Source organism: Chelonia mydas, chromosome 7 (assembly GCF_015237465.2).
Source record: "Chelonia mydas isolate rCheMyd1 chromosome 7, rCheMyd1.pri.v2, whole genome shotgun sequence".
NCBI classification, from domain to species: domain Eukaryota; kingdom Metazoa; phylum Chordata; order Testudines; family Cheloniidae; genus Chelonia; species Chelonia mydas.
Window position 1 is genome coordinate 91,007,280 of NC_057853.1, and position 16,931 is coordinate 91,024,210.

A 16,931-nucleotide genomic window follows, 5' to 3' on the forward strand; every position below is an offset into this window, starting at 1 on the left:
CCGTGTTAGTCTGTATTCGCAAAAAGAAAAGGAGTACTTGTGGCACCTTAGAGACTAACCAATTTATTTGAGCATAAACTTTCGTGAGCTGCAGCTCACTTCATCCGATGAAGTGAGCTGTAGCTCACGAAAGCTTATGCTCAGATAAATTGGTTAGTCTCTAAGGTGCCACAAGCACTCCTTTTCTTTTTACTTTATTTGTGTTTCTATTCTGTTTATCTCCAGTAAACAAAAGAGACAACTGTACATTATTTTTGCTCTTGAGTCTGCAAAAAAAAACAACCCCTACATAAATAAATTACAATGATTTGGACATGTATATGTGCATATTTATTTGTTTTTCCTAAAGTTAATTACGTATTTTAGGAAAGATTGTCAGTGGCCGCACTCTGAGACCACCAAAAAATTTTGTTGTGAGAACACCTGCCTCGTAATTAAGACTGCAGCAAACTTTCTATTTAAGAGCCACCTTTATAAAATGCTGTGAAATCCACATGCCTCTGAAGAGTGCCATGGAAACTGGTAGGCCACCTCAAGTATAGGCATATAATATCTGATGTAAAATCAGGGTAATTTGACAAAAGATATAGGTCCTCAAAAAACAGGCCTGATTTTTAAAATTACTCTTCTGATGCTTTTTTGCCCACAAATTCCAAGAAAATGGGGGACTGCAGACTGTGCATGTGACAATCTGGCCTGAAACTCCTGTTTAAATTTCAGCAAAGGTCAGGGTTTGGTTTAATAAAGCTTATTCTTCAAGAAAGCAAAGCCTCGTTCCTGAATATGAGCAGCTCACACTTGTTTAAGAAGAATTCAGTGAGTGATAGACTGATGGACTGATCTGCCCACAGAGGGCTTGTCACTAATGCATGTGAGCTATTCCAGGTAAACAGTGAAGGCACTTTAGTTTTACCAAGCTATAAACTCCAAGCAAACAGTGAAGACAAGTCTAGACTCAGCTGGTGCCTTAGAGAGAGACAGATGGTAGTATAAAAGCCCCAAGCCCATGAGTTTGACTTCACTTCTTACTTGACTCCACACACATCCAGCTCTCTCTGATTAAAGGAGCCATTTTGCCAAGTGATATACAGTCAATTTGTGATTACTTTTATGGCCTATGGTCTCTTTGGACCTACCAGAAAACTATGGGCAGCATCCACCTAAAAATTATATACCTGGGCTGCCCTTGACCTCATCTAACCTATGCCTTGGTGCTCTGTGTATAGAATCACTAGGGGCCCTGGAGATTTAAGAAGAAAGAGGATGTAGTGATTTAGGCAGTAAAATGCAACTAGAATCCTGACCCCCACTTTACTCATCTCAGGGCTTGTACACAACCACTTCTGTTGCTCAGGGGCGTGAAAAAGCCACCCCCTGAGTGAGGTAAGTTACCCCGACCTAAGCACGGTGTGGACAGCGCTATATCAGGGGAGAGCTTCGCCTGGAGACATAGCTACCCCCTCTGCTGAAGATGGTTTTATTATGTCCACAGGAGCGCTCCAGGATGCCTTGGAGCAGCAGGTACGCGGCCGCATGGCACCACGGGCAGACTGCCTTGTCCTGAGCCATGACACCGGTGCGCCACCACAGCCCCGCCGGACTGGTGCTTCGGGCCCCACAAGGGCCACCGCTATATCGCCAGAAGCAAAGGCCCGCCCACCACCTGCCCTGAGTGCCGAGGCACTAGTGCGCCGGGAGGGGTCCCTCACCTCACCACTCGGCTCTCACACTGAATCGGCCCCGCCCCCTGCCTATAGCACCGCCGACTCTGGGTCTCTGCGCTGTGCTCACGCGCTGGGTGAGTCTCGCCTCGCGCACGCGCACACAGCAATACGCATGCTCTGGCGTTTAGTCTGGTGGCGGCTGTCCTTTCTGCGCATGCTCTATGTGCCGCGCACCCAGCCCCTCCCCCAAGGCGGGCGCACGCACGCGCAGCGTGCCTAGTTGAGGCCGCTGGAGCCGTGTGTGGGGGGGAGTCTGGCTGGGGTTGACCTGGGTTCGCTTCCTCCTGTAGCGACGCGTGTCGGGGGCCGGGGCCATGGCGGGGGGCGGCCTGTGACAGACACTCGAAACACTGCTGCTGTTGGGAGGGGGAGCGCCATGGCCGGGCGGCGGGGCGCGGGCGGGGCGGCTCCCTTGACGGAGGCGCCGGGCTGCGGGCCCGCGGCGGAGCCGGCCCGGGAGCTGTTCGAGGCCTGCAGGAACGGGGACGTGGAGCGGGTTAAGCGGCTGGTGCGGCCCGAGAACGTGAACGGCAGGGACACGGCGGGCAGGAAGTCCAGCCCCCTGCACTTCGCCGCAGGTACCGGGCGCACGTCTGCTCTGGCGGGGCCGGCGCCTCCCGCCTGGGCCTGTGTGGGAGCCAGCCCGCGCCCGGCTGTGCCACGCACCTGGCCCGAGCCGCCTGGTGACTGCCCAAAGCGCGAATCCGGGAGCCTGGCCCTGTCGGCTCCGCTCGCGGCCGGCGCTGGGGGCTCCTGGCTCTGCACAGCGTATCTCCGCGAAAGGGGCTGTGTCCGTGCTTCAGCGACGCGCGTTGAGGGGGGTTGCCCACCCCCCGGTCCAGTTGTGCACACGCCAGCCTGGCGATCCGCCCTGCTTGCTGGGCGCCAAACACCCAGTTGGTGATGGTGAGAGTCCCAAGCGCCACAGAGGTTGGGGCCTGCCCAGCTGAACGGAAGACGGTGGCCGCTGACTGGCTGGTATGGCCTTCTGGCTAAGGTGCTGGATCAGGCCTCAGGCGATCTGAGGTCAGGGGTTGGCTGTGTTTCCAAACTTCCTGTTTGACAAGTCCTTTGACTCTCAGGAACTGCGTTGGTTCCCCTCCTGGAAAATTAGAGTATTAATGCTTTCTGCTCTACAGAAATGTTAGGAGATGCTTTATGTCCTACTGTGAGTAGGGTATTTAAGTATCTGGACTGAGAGTTGAGGAGAATTAGCTTAGCTCATGTTGATTTTAAAACTGCCCTCTATTACTAGGACCTGTCAGACAGTGTAAGTCCCACACTTTTTTTGTTGTTTGTTAAAAGAAAAGGAGTACTTGTGGCACCTTAGAGACTAACAAATTTATTTGAGCATAAGCTTTCGTGAGCTACAGCTCACTTCATCGGATTATGTTGTTGTCGCTTGTAAATGAGCATTGCTTGGATTCAATGCTTTTGGATGCCTAAATAACCATGACATCACAAAGTAGTCATTGCAACTGGCCAGGAGATTGTGCCCTATCGCTTCAGGCACAGACCTAATTGTAGCTGTCTAAACACTTATGTGGACTCTTTAGGCTTGTATATTGCAACTCATTTCTAGGGATAAATACTCACAATGGAAATAGTACAAAATCAGCAGCCCATTGTTTGGCAAAGATAAGTCATTATGAACAGGTAGCCTTGCTGCTCCACTCTGCTCGGATTCCCCATTGAAGAGAGTCCTGCTGAAGGTGTGACTTCTCATATTCAAAGGCCTTCATGGAATTGGCCCTAATTACCTGAAAGCCTCTTGCAAGATAGCTGTGTTCCACTGAAACTGTGAAATAATTTACCATTAAAGGAAAGCTTATGAACACATAAGACAACTTTAATAAACTATGGAACTCCTCGTACTTTCAAAACCTAAGTACCAAACTCATTTCTTTCAATAAGATCTTTACACACAGCACACCTTCAGTTGATTCATAAACTCAAATTCTTTTGCTAGCCAGTTAAGCTATTTCTACTACAGGCTTGGGGGTTAGAAAGTAAGCTATTTTTAATTACTGAAGGGATGCTCCCAGTATAGTCTCTATAAGTGCCTAGATAAGAATAACCCTGCTTAGTTTTGTCCAGTGGAACTTTAAAGACTCTGAATAACCTTAAATAAATCACACTTAGATTAAATTCCCAATAGAACCAGATAAGTGATGTATGCCACTAGGTAGCAGACATGTTGGGAGAGGCCATGTGTTCCATATTCCTCCTGTTGGTTCCTGAACACAGGAGGATTACAAGGCAGTTACTGATGTCTTCCCTCCCAGAACTGCAGGATCTTTCTGGTGGACCTACCTGTCAGTCTCTCTTGGGAAGATATACTTATAGCTGTGTTTCTCAAACTATTATACTGGTGATCTCTTTCACATAGCAGACCTCTGAATGTGACCCCTCTTATAAATTAAAAATACTTGTTTATATATTTAACACCATTATAAATGCTGGCGGCAAAGCAAGGTTTGCGGTGGAGGCTGACCGCTTGCGACCCCCCCACCCACATGTAATAACCTCATGATCCCCTGTGGGGTCCTGACCCCCAGTTTGAGAACCCCAGACTTATAGCCTTCCATTGGATGGAACTTTTCCACTGTGAACCTAACTCTAGTAAATGAAAAAGAGTAATGTGATTGGTAGCAAACTCGTGTTTGGGGTTTTGTTTTTTTTTGTTCCATTATTCAGAGTGTGAATAATAAGGGCTGCTCTCTCTGTCTTCTGTCTCTGGAGAATTACTGGACTACTTAAGATAGAAGTAACATACCAGGAAGTGGTAACAAAGGCTCTGCTGTAGTTTTGCACAGCAGAACCTCTGTTAATGAGGCTGGGTGTGCACACTTTTGTATTAATGCATGTGCTAGGCAACCTTTTTTATTTGGTTTAGTTCAGTTCTGGAGAAGTGTACTTATCCTGTAGGTTGTTGCTTTGCAACAGAGATGATGGCACTATACCAGGGAATGTGTGTTTCTTTTTCCCTTGTATTGTCACTCTGGCTTAGACTTTAAAAAAATGCAGCCTCTCTCTCCCATTCCTTAAATAATGGATTTCTGTTCTTCCTCCTGGTCTAACTGAAAAGGATTGAGAGAACTGGCTGTTCTCATGCATGTGCTGCTATCTGGAAACAATGAATCGGGGATCTTGGTGGAGATTAATCTTGATGTTTCTTAACTCCATTGCACACGTAAGATGAACCTAGGGCAGTTAAGTTGTATTGAAGCTTAAGTCAAGAGTGTCACTGTCTGCACAAAGTAGGCATGTAATCAAGTCCAATTAGCAAAAGTTAGGGGCATGTGTAAGGCTAGGTCTATGCTACAGAAGCACAGCTATGGCCATAGTGTAGACGCTCATTAAGTTGATGAAAGGGTTTTTCTGTCACTCTAGTTAATCCACTTGTCTAAGAGGAGGTGGCGCGTCTCAGGAGGTATAAATTTTTCATTCCCCTGAGCATTGACAGCCTAAATTCTAGGTGTAGACCGGTCCTAGGATGATGATATGCAGGCAGGCAACCCTTCGTCATGGAGCATGACAACTAGAAAATGCCACAGATTCAAGGGATTTGTAGTAGCCAGAATGCCCTTCCTAGGAGCTAAACATTCAAGTTTAAAAACAAAACAAAACCCCCAGAAGATATGAGGAACAGATATACTTAGTTTGTAAACTCTTTGGAGCAGGGATTGTCCCTCACGTCTGTGTTGTACAGCAACTAGTAAGTGGGGTCCTGGTCCCTGACTACAGCTCCTAGGCAATAAAGTATACAAATAACTTGCAGGGAAATTAACCCAATGCCAAGAGGATACAGGAGCCTCTCCTAGTGACTATACATAAATACTGTTAGAATTGATGAGAAGCAAGAGAATACGGATATAAATCGATTTCAAATCCTGAGGAAAGTCCAGGAAGTCAAGTCTTATTTAGACTTTTACTTGACTATCACAGAAGTAGACAGAAGAAGATCCTCAGCTGTCATCAGTAACTGTATGATTGCTTGAATAAATATATAGATGTGTACCTCTCCTAGGCAGCAGAAAGATGTACTTAATCTGGTATAAAGGCTCTATTTAGTTGTAAATCAGCCTGCTTTAATGCAGTGGTTCTCAAATTTTTATACTGGTGACCCCTTTCACATAGCAAGCTTCTCAGTGCGGATTCCCCCCCCTTATAAATTAAAAACACTTTAAAGTATATTTAACACCATTATAAATGCTGGTGGCAAAATGGGGTTTGGGGTGGAGGCTGACAGCTTGTGACACGCCCCGATGTAATTACCTTGTGACCCCCAGTTTGAGAATCCCTGCTTTAATGGTTATATCAACCAATGATAATGCACCTCTCTAGAAAATAAAGGAAGTACAAATTGGAAAGTTGATTTAATTTTAAGTTTTTCCACTTGGTGATTTAAATCATCATTTAAAAATCAATCTACTCTGCTCACTAGGGTTTTTGGGTTTCTCCAGAAAAAAAAAACTTGTGCCTCTTCTGTAGAGATAAAGGTGATTCTGAAGTGCCTGAGAGACCTTCATAGGCATCAATCACATCCTGTAAGATTTAGTTCTATGAGTAGGGTATACATGAGCAAGTGCCCTAAGTCATCCTAGCTTCTTGAAAAGAGAGAGCTGTCAAAACTTCAAAAAATGGACAAGATTTGCAGTGCTGGTGCGTTTTCAGTTAGAGAAATAGTTAAGATGTAGCCAGCATTGGACTAACACCATTACAAAACTGCTTTATATAAATTTAGGCTTGTGTTAGTGCAAGATTACATTAAACCAGGCTTGCATAATTTGTCACATGCTAGCCTATGCATAATTTGCTTGTCCACTCCATGGTGGACAAAAATTGATATTTTACTTAAAAATATTACTTGCCCCACATGAGCAGACAAGTAGAATTTTGCAGTGCTTTGTTAAATTGGCTACATTTTTTGCTTTCCAGCAACTTAATCGGAACGTAAAGCCTCACCTAAGTGTTTATTTAAAAAAAAAAAAAAAATCTGTTCATGCTTCACTTTTGTTCAGATATGTATAATTGTATTAGGGATCACTGAATATACAAGTGGTGAACTTCCTGAAATTGTAGCTGTGCAAAGTCACTAAATTTTCCCCCACTGTACAATTTCAGAATTAAACTACACTTATTTTATAAGTGGGGGACATTCAGATTGTTTTGAGCCAATGAATGGGGAGACAGTGAAAACTTTAAATTGGTAAGAAATCTACTTGCCTTCAATCAGGATCTTCCGTATGTAATGTTGACCTTTACAGACTTGAATAGGTTGTCTGTTGGGAGGTTTTTGGTAGATGGAAGATTTACGTTCTCTCACCCCCACCGGATGGTAAGTAATAAAAGCTTGTGGTTGGTTCTTTTTCTCTGCTTGGAAAAAGGACTGACTAGAGAAATGAGACATTGGCTCTTCAAGAGACCTATATTCTATATCTTTAAAACAAAACGAAAACCAACCCAAAACCCCAAGTTTTTGCTGCAGCAAAATTTGGTCAGTGAATTAGAATACAGAACCCAGTTTGCTTCCAAACCAAGAAAGTGCAAGTACAAGTATGTTAAAAATAGGCCAAGTGCCAGCATATTCATAACTAATTTTTCTATTTGTTTAATGTTTATACACAATTTAGTTTAACATTTTTTCCTATGAAACTTAAATATAGGTACTCTACAGTAAAAAAACAAAACAAAAATCTAGCCTCTATTCAACATAGATGTTTTTTGAAGGAAGCTGCTGTTGTTGAGGTTTTAAGTTTCCTTCCAGAAACTTCATCCTTCCATTATCACTTTTTTAAAATAGTTGTGTATTACATATTGCAGTGTGGCCATCTGTTCCCCCCACTAGTGGCTGGACTACAAGGACATTTTTGCTTCGCAGCCTTTAAGCTAACTGGATCTTTTCCTCAGGAAATCGAGAGACTCATGGTTTTAGATTCAGAGATCCCAGGTTTAAACACTGCTGCTGACGACGTGTTCAGAGGTGTTGCAGTATACTTGGAAGCTCATAAGAATTTTCATGCCAAATCAGAGTAATAGTTAATGTACTCTGGTATCCTATTTATTCCTTATTCCAGGAAGTTAAGACTTGACGAAACACAAAAGTTGTATTTTATTAACTACACTGGTATAGTGAAAATTGGTACAACATGCCCGCCCCCCCAAAATACCCTTAACTAAAATAGTTATACCATTATAAAAGCTAATGTGTACACCCTGCTTTAATGGTTGGATTATGCTTTTAAGGATGCGGTTTTGACTTGGCAAGCCAGTCAGTTGGCCACCTGTTGTTTGACCAGTCAAACATGGTCAGTTATTTCAGTAGGAACGCTCTAATGTAGGCAGCAGCCTGGGCCTACCTTTTTGATTGCATCATAGTGCCATCGGTTAGCAAGCCTACTTAAGAGTCGATCATTCATTTTATTTCATGCTAATGCTATTGGTTGGGGAAAGAGGTGAATTAATAGAAAGATGAGCATTTTGATTATCTGGAATCTTCAAGGAAAACCTTGTGTGAAGATCTTTATTTGTATATTAAGGCACTGGAGTACATGGTGGTTTGCAAAGCACATTAAACAAAACAAAAGATATGGTCCCTGCCCCAAATATCTTACAATCTAAATTTACTAGACAAACATACAGAAGTGAACTCAGAAAGGAGTGAGGTAGGTATAGGACTGTTCAGTTATTAAACCTCCTCCCAACACAAGGAGCAAAGAGGCACAGCCATTAAGGGCTTGTCTACACTGGCAATTTACAGCTCTGCAACTTTCATTCTCTGGAGTATGAAAAACACACGCCCCTGAGCTCAGCAAGTTTCAGTGCTGTAAAGTGCCAGTGTAGACAGTGCACTAGCACTGGGAGCCACGCCCCTTGCAGAGGTAGTTTGTTTTTTTTTAGAGTGCCGGGAGACCTCTCTCGTTAAAGTGCTGCCATGGCAGTGCTTTAGCATTGCCAGTGTAGACTAGCCCTAAGCCTCTCTTAACAAAAATCAGTTTAAAGAAAACCCCCAACACCTTTCTGATCTTCAGCAAAGCTAAACAATGTACATTAAAAGCTCAAGTAAATAAGCACTCATTCCTCCCCCTCAACAAAAAGCCTCTTCACATACCCCCAGCTATGCCATGTTGATCCAATGAAAAAATTCTGTGCTGAAGGAAATGTGACATTGCATTTCTGTAGAGGCTACTACTCCCTTCCTGTTCTCTTTCTCCTGCTGCTTTTGAGTCCATTGTGTTTGCTGCAGGGAGAAGGGGCTGCCCTCCCTCTGAGAATCTGTAAGGATATGTCAGTGGGACTTGTGTTGGAGGGGCTCACACTAGTGTATTAAAAATAACTATTGATGTTGCAGTACCAGCAAAGACTTGGGCTAGCTACCCCAGCTTTAGCCTACCCTATCCTCCGGGTCTGACCCCAGGTGTCTAGCCCAAGTCCCAGCTAGTGCTGCAGTGTTCATACACCTGGCTAGCACAATCCGCATTAGCATAAGTCAGTCTACCAGCATGCCTTCACCTTAAGGGTCTTTGGAGGGAGGGGGCGGCATGCCTGAAGACATTGTTATTGTCTTAAGTATTCTGGAACAGCAGTAGTTAGAAATAGAACTGAATGGGTACTGTTTGATTTAAGTACAAGAGATATTTTTTAATCGAGAGAGCATTTTAGAAATAGTGATGCATTTATAATTGTGACGACAGGGTCAGGGAAAGCCAAAATCATTTTTATGAACTTTTTTTACGAGAGGTGAACATGAAAAAAATTGTTAAAGTTGAGTGCAGGTTTTGTTCTGAGTATGTAACATGTAGACAGAATACAGAAACACTTCTTGAATTCTTGTGATGTGTCCAGCCACGGTTAGAGAGATTATTGCAGTCACTTTTGGGGAGGCGGGGAGGAGAAATTTTTCTCCTGTGCATTCTCTTTCTACATAGTCTTCAACAGCAGCATTATGAAGCATGGAGCCTTTTGATGAAGAGATATGAGTGACCGTGAAAGTGAAGCTAATTCCATTTCTTCACCTTCTAATAAGAATTTTTCTACTTTATCAGCTTCAGAACTCCTACTCCTGGAAAGTCTTCAGATATTCATCAAATTGATAAAGAGGTTTTTGGATAGAACTGATCATGACCAGAAAATGACTTTGACTGTGTGTTTGGATGTATTTATGTCATGAGGACACCATTTCATGTAGTTGAAAATCCTCATATGCTAGAATTTTTTTATAGGTTGCATCCAATTTACAAAGTACCAAATATTTGCAGGAAGTCTTTTGAATGACAAAGAAGGCAACTTGAAAAAGAGTTGTTCATTTTGTGCAAGCTCCTCACATGTGTCTCGTGTATGATGGAATAATATTTGCAATGAGTGAGTCATCAACTTCGTAGTGACAAGTCAGCAGCCAGTGTTTTACTGAGCATCTGATCATCACCACGTTTCCCAAAATATTGCTGACCAGTTTAAAAAAAAAAAAAGCAATGCATTGGGTCCACAAAAAGTTATTTTGGTTGTGACCAACAGCGTGGGTAATATGAAAGCTGCTTGGGCTTTGTTGAAAAATTAATATCCACACCATCTGTGTTACATATGTGCTGCCCATATGATGCAGCTTTTCACTGGTGATGTTGAAAATCTGTCAGCTTTCTCATCATACGCCAAAAGAGAAAGGCATCATCAGATATTTCAAAATCAAATGCCCAGCAGCCATTTTATAGCATAATTTAGTACAGCTCTCAGTTTCATCTGAGTATGACAAGGCTTACTCAGTACAATGGACATCTTCTATTAAATGTCTGTGTTCTTCAAATAGGCAAGAAGGCTCTTCAAACAGCTGCTGTTGAAGGAGTAGAAGAGTAATCCTTACTGACATTCTTGACAATATATTTTTGGATGCAGAACTCAAAATTTATTTCACTGCTTTAAGCCATAGCCACTCAAAATATGGAAAATGATAGTTCTGCATTGTCTGATGCCAAGAAAGAGTACCTGAACATTAACTTATTTGTGAGAATACTGAATACAGTCCACTTACGAAAGCTCAAGAGAAAACAAATATACAAAATATCGCAGAAAAAAATCAAGTGATCACTCCCACCCGTAATGCTGCCTGCCTTCTTGAGCCACAGTTCCTGGGCCAGGACTTTGCTGATGATGAATTTGATTAATCTCCTGACCTTATAGTGGCTGTTGCAAATTTCAAAGGATATATAAACAGTTTGGATGGAGGTAGCAAATTATAAAGCAAGAACCATCCAGTTCAGTCCTAAAACAATGGAGTACCATCCCAGCAGTTGAATACAGAACAGGTTGCTCCTTCGTCATGGTGGTAAGGGTTGCATCATCCTTGCACTCTAGCTAAAGTGGCAGAAATTCTTTTAGTGCTTCTGTGTACTACTACATGAGTGGAATGAAATGGATAGGTTTGAGGAGAAATTTTCAAAAACAAGAAATAGACTGAAGACCTCCAGTGGGAAGCTAGTGAGCATGTATCACGGTTCAAGATTAGAGAAGAAAATGGCAGATGAAGAGTTGACTCAGTAATTATCAGACGAAGGCAATACTGCTGTGTTTTGACAGATATAGATGAAGCAGATGATGAAAGCAAGAGGTTTGAGGAGTTGGCCTGCTACCTGGCTAGCACAGGTGCATTTAAAAATGACTCTCCTTTTATAGTTTTATTTCTGATTTCATATTTCTTTTGTAACCGTTGAGTCTGGAATAATATACACATCTAATTGCTAAAAGGTAGTAATTCTCAGTTTTTTTAGAGCTTCATTTGATTGTGTTTTTGCATTTTTCTGAGTTAAAATAACTCAGTAAAGTAACTTTTTTTGTAATTAGGCATAAGTATGAATCTAAGGCAGTGGTCATCAACCTGTAGATCGTAATCAACTGGTTGATCTTGGAGCCTCTGCCAGTATCACAATCTCTGGCCACTAAAAGTCCGGCGGTGCAGCGGGGCTAAGGCAGGCTCCCTGCCTGCTCTGGCCCTGCGCTGCTCCCGGAAGCAGCCAGCATGCCCTTGAGGCCCCGGGGGAGGGGAAGGGCTGGGCAGGGGTCTCCATGTGCTGCTCCTGCCTGTAAACACAGCCCCCGCAGCTCCCATTGGCTGGGGATGGGAAACTGCAGCCAATGGGAGCTGCGGAGGCAGTGCTTGCAGAGAGGGGCAGCACGTGGAGCCACGTGGCCCCACCCTACCGGGGCGTGATGGTCGCTTCCAGGAGTGGCATGGGGCCAGGGCAGGCAGGCAGTCTACCTTAGCCCTGCTGCGCCAACACCCGACGTAAGTGCTGCCCAGCAGGAGCCCGCACCTCTCCTGCACCCAAACTCCCTCCCAGAGCTTGTACCCTTCACCCCCTCTCACACCCCAACCCCCTGCCCCAGTGAAAGTGAGTGAGAGTGGGGGAGAGCGAGCGAGCAATGGTGGGTGAGTGGATGGATGGAGTGGGCAGGGCCTCAGGGAAGGGGAGGGGTAGATCCTGGGTTGCATTTAAATTTAAAAAAATGATCTTGTGCATGAAAAGATTGGAGACCACTGATCTAAGGCTATGCCTACTGGAGACCATAACGTTATATTCTTTTTTGTTACTATTCTATTAAATTAGTTCTTTAAAATATAACCATATTTTACATCATTTGGCAATGTTTGGCTGGTCAGTTGAGTAGTTATTTCTTGACCAGTCAAAGGCCCAACCCTAATGGGGGTATATATTCTTTATATATTTCTAATTCTCTGGTGACTATGAATATTCTTATAATTCATTGGCCAAGTGAAGCAAGGTCTAATATGCAGCTCAATAGTGTGTGTGTAAATTGAAACACCAGAAAAGCGTGAATCACTGGAAAACCATGGCATCCAGACTGTCTGGTGCTGCACGCAGAGGAAATCACTCTGCTTCCCCCTGATGCTGCTTACACCTCTCAAAGGTAGCAGCTTAACTAACTTGCTGCATGGAGATCATGGTCTGTAGTTTCGGAACTACTAAGAATGAGAGCCTTAGAGTGTTTTTAGGGGGGAAGCAGGGACTGGAGTGGAGAGTCCACACTGGGGCTTGTAATGATATAATTGTAGTTGTGTGTATAAACAAGGTCTTAGTGACTTGCTCACTCTCACAGAGGAAATCTGTAGTAGAGCAGAGACTTTAACCTAGTTTTCCGGAGTGCTTGGGGCACCTTAAGCATTCAACCATCTTTCCTCCCTATGCTTGTCAATGTCCTACACTAATGTTACCTGATATTTTCAGGTTACTACTGTTTGTTCTAGCATTTCTGACCAAGACAGCTGTAGTTAGACTATATACACATAGGTGTAGTATCAGTATACTCTTTAGCATTAGATGTAGGGTTTTTAATTTGAATACGTTGGTTTCAATAAAAGTATTGCTGTAGCAGAGAACTCAGTTGTGGTTTCTTCTATAGCAGTTTCCCTATTTAAGTGTCTTGCTTTTCTAATTTTAATCTTGGACTTTCTGATTCTTTCAATGCCTAGTGGTTTATACAGAGTCATCTTCTTGTTTTAGGTTTTGGTCGGAAGGATGTAGTTGAATATTTGCTTCAGAGTGGTGCCAATGTCCATGCACGAGATGATGGTGGCCTCATTCCTCTTCATAATGCCTGCTCTTTCGGTCACGCTGAAGTTGTCAATCTTCTTTTGCGTCATGGTGCAGATCCTAATGCTCGGGATAATTGGAACTATACTCCTCTTCATGAAGCTGCCATTAAGGGCAAGATTGATGTCTGCATAGGTAACTTTATCAAATTTCCCCCTCAACTGACTTGTGTGAGATTACAACCCTGCAAAGCCCAATTCTTTAAAAACAAAAAACAAAAAAAAAACAACAACCAATCTCTGCCCATCACTAAATTCTAGTTTGTCAGGTTCATGCTCACAGAAACGAAAAATTTACTGTGAGTGGAAACTTGACATATAAAAATCTGTTGACAAATACTACATGTTACAGAAATGCAAAAATCCCCCTGCTGTCTTATATGGTTCTCTCTCAGGTGGAGAGAATTACATGGTGGGGGCAGGGGAAAAGTAGTCATGTAAAGTGGATTTATTTTAGGAGTAATATTTTGACTACTAAGTGGTCTTTCTCTCTTCCCACACTCTGTCTTAGACCCATCTATCCTGCCCTGCTGCTGGTCCCCATAACACATGGAAGCAACAGAAACTTTAACATAATGACTTAGGTCTTTTGTGCCTCCCCAACTGGGCCATTCTGTTGATGGATCTTGGTGGGATGACAAGCCATATTTCAAAAGCCCAGTTTCTATCGGAGTTGTTTCACATAAAAGACTTTGCTATTTTATAGTACTGCTGCAGCATGGTGCTGAACCAGCCATCCGTAATACAGATGGAAGGACAGCTTTGGATTTAGCAGACCCATCTGCCAAAGCAGTGCTGACTGGTAAGTGGTGTCTTTTTAAATTTGTAACTGATAGATTATGGCTACCAGTGCTCTTATTTCAAAAGTAATATGCTTTTATGCTTCAATATGCTTCAAAAGTAATGTGCTGGATTTTTCTTAAATATTAGTTTAATTTCTATTTATTTGTAGCCAGACCCCAAGTATAGGTGACAGAACCTATCAGAATTTCAAGAGCACAAAGTGCTAATTGTTTTAAAGAGGGGAAACAGCTGGAGACTGCTCTCTAAATACTGAAAGAGGAGGATAAGCAGAAAACTTTAGATCATAAAAGCTTTTTCCATGGATTTTATGCTTTTGATAGGTAAGGAAATCATTTTCTCTTCACTTTCAGGTGAATACAAGAAGGATGAACTCTTAGAAAGTGCCAGGTATGTATTAAATGTAGAAAACAATTTGCATATGGCATTATTTTCAGAATAACCCACTTTTTAATAACACGTACAAATTAACTTTAAGGTTGCTTTCTGAGTACATACTAGGCCTTGGGCAGTCATTTTTGGGTGAAATTAATAAAACAATTATGGCACCCTTACCTCAGGACCTTGTCCTAATGGAGTCCCAGAATATAGCTCAGGGCTATATATGATGTGATGCACAGTAGCTACTGGCTTGTAATATGTCAATGTTCATATTGTATAATTTGAAATCCTTTGTAGAAGTTGTTTTTAGTAGGTTTGAAACATCCCAAATAGCTGTTTTGTTGGTTCTGCTATTTGTGCAACACTGTAAATAGTGAAAGCAACTAAAGTTGTTTTTATATGCAGTGTCAATTGGCCAAAATGTCCCATGTTTGTTTAAACAATCTTTTTTTTTTCTAGGGGTGGTAATGAAGAAAAGATGATGGCGCTTCTTACACCATTAAATGTCAATTGTCATGCAAGTGATGGCAGAAAGGTATTTTAGCTCAAAGCCACATTTAAAGACCTTTTGTTTTGAAATGTTAACATTTAGATTTAATTCTTTACATTTAAAACTACCATTTGAGTCAGATTTTTGGTATGTCATATTCAACTTGTACTTAAAATTGTGTTTGAAGACAATGGCAACTGGAAACTGTCAGATATTTTTCTTCTTTGCTTAAAAAGAACTATATCCACCACTTTTTGCATTTGTCTTCTGGATCAAGGAGTAGTGGCAGAACAACTTTCTTATGCTGACTGACCTTCTCTGCAGCTGTACTGGTGTCAGAGTTACAACAAAAGCTTTCCCTCTTTGATCCTAATAGTTGCCAAGTGAGTTGAAGAGTTGTATCCACGCTCCTCTTTTGCACCACCTCCATCCTGTGTCCCCAAGACTTGGCACTGGCTCTGACATTACTCTTCTTACAGTAGAGTTTATGCTACATTTACAGGGTCTGGACTTATTGCTGGCAGGATAAGGGTATCTTGGCTAAAAATGCGAAAATTCCCATCCAAAATTTTTTGAAATTTCTTTAGTTTGAACCCATAGCTTTCCTGAAGGTTTAAGTCGCTATCTGTGGCCCTGTCATGGTTCCCATTAGATATTTGCATGGGCTCATTCCCTTAAGTTTCTATGTTTTCCCCAAGCCAGTTTCTTACGTGTTACACCCTGCAGTTGGATATTTGAAGCTCTCCAAAGCTTTTAAGTGTCCGAGCATCAATACTACTACTTCCCCCTCCCTGTGGAGCATGAATCTGGTCCAACTGTACAATCCCCTCAAGTTGATGAACCTATCCACCGCCTGAATGAAGAAAAGATCTCTGTGCAAATCCTGTTGCTTCAGGCCTTTTGCTCGATACTCCTCACTAAACACTCCCATGCCTACTGACTGGACAGATCATAGAGCAGTCGTCTGCCTACGGAGTTCAGATGGAAGATAAGTTTTTCTGTTTGTTCTGCATATAATCACAGTTTTTCTCTCCAGCACAGTTAACCGTCACTGCGGCTTATTTTTAAATTTAACTTGTTACTTGGTAAAGAGAACTGTTCATAATCTGGCACTATATGCTGGTAACAGCCAAGTCACAAAGGGATCCTCAGGGGGAGGGCTTTGGCACAACTGTGGAGGGACAAAACTGTAGTATTTGTTTTCCTGAATGTATTAGTGGTGAGTAAAGCCTTGCAATGTGTATTGATGGTAACTAAATCACGGGGGAGGGAAAAAATGTCCTTTGCACAAATACTTATTAAATAACTGTTCAAACATTCTCTCTCTGCAGATGGTACAAATATTTTGAGAACTCATAACTTTATTAGTTGTATTCCTTTTACATTTCACAATGTTTGATTAGTTAATAATTGAACTTATAATTTTGATTCATTCTAAATTCATTCTATCTCTCCAGTCAACTCCATTACACTTAGCAGCTGGGTATAACCGGGTTAAGATTGTGCAGCTGTTACTGCAGCATGGAGCTGATGTACACGCCAAGGATAAAGGGTGAGTTTTCTTTCACCTGTGTTTAGAATGTATCAATAATGTACTTTTACGTGTAATAAAGAATTCTAATGTTAAAAAAAAATTGACCTGGAACAAATACCAGAAAACTCAAAGTTGAGGCAGATGTACCATCTCTAATTTTGTAATTGTGACCTTCTAATTTTTGGTCAGAACCTTATGAGAAACCTGCAAAGCAATAAAACTAATACTGAATCATCCATAAAACATATTCATTCTAAGAGATGAACTGCCAGCCTGTGTATGTCCAAAAAACTTTAAAAGGCTTACATTTTTAAAAAATGCTTTCATACCATACCTATCAAAATTCAGTACACATCTGTGGTTAGTTCAGTTTTCATTTTCCTTTGAAGACCCCTT

The 16,931-nt window shown here is 42.3% G+C and overlaps 1 protein-coding gene across 8 annotated transcripts in view; it reads left to right on the plus strand.

Moving 5' to 3' along the window:
• Positions 1-1,994: 1,994 nt before the first annotated feature.
• TNKS2 (tankyrase 2) overlaps positions 1,995-16,931 on the plus strand; it is a 63,855-nt gene continuing 48,918 nt past the window's right edge. For 3 of the 8 annotated variants that reach the window (XM_037903448.2, XM_037903449.2, XM_043550718.1), the window contains exons 1-6: positions 1,997-2,302; positions 13,241-13,465; positions 14,036-14,131; positions 14,484-14,520; positions 14,971-15,046; positions 16,459-16,553. In XM_037903448.2, coding sequence (XP_037759376.1) covers positions 2,101-2,302; positions 13,241-13,465; positions 14,036-14,131; positions 14,484-14,520; positions 14,971-15,046; positions 16,459-16,553 — 731 coding nt within the window. In that variant the 5' untranslated portion in view covers positions 1,997-2,100. Of the gene's footprint in view, positions 2,303-2,369; positions 2,703-13,240; positions 13,466-14,035; positions 14,132-14,483; positions 14,521-14,970; positions 15,047-16,458; positions 16,554-16,931 lie in introns of those variants that run through there. The other 5 variants (XM_007059407.4, XM_043550717.1, XM_043550720.1 and 2 more) reach the window with 4 other exon arrangements.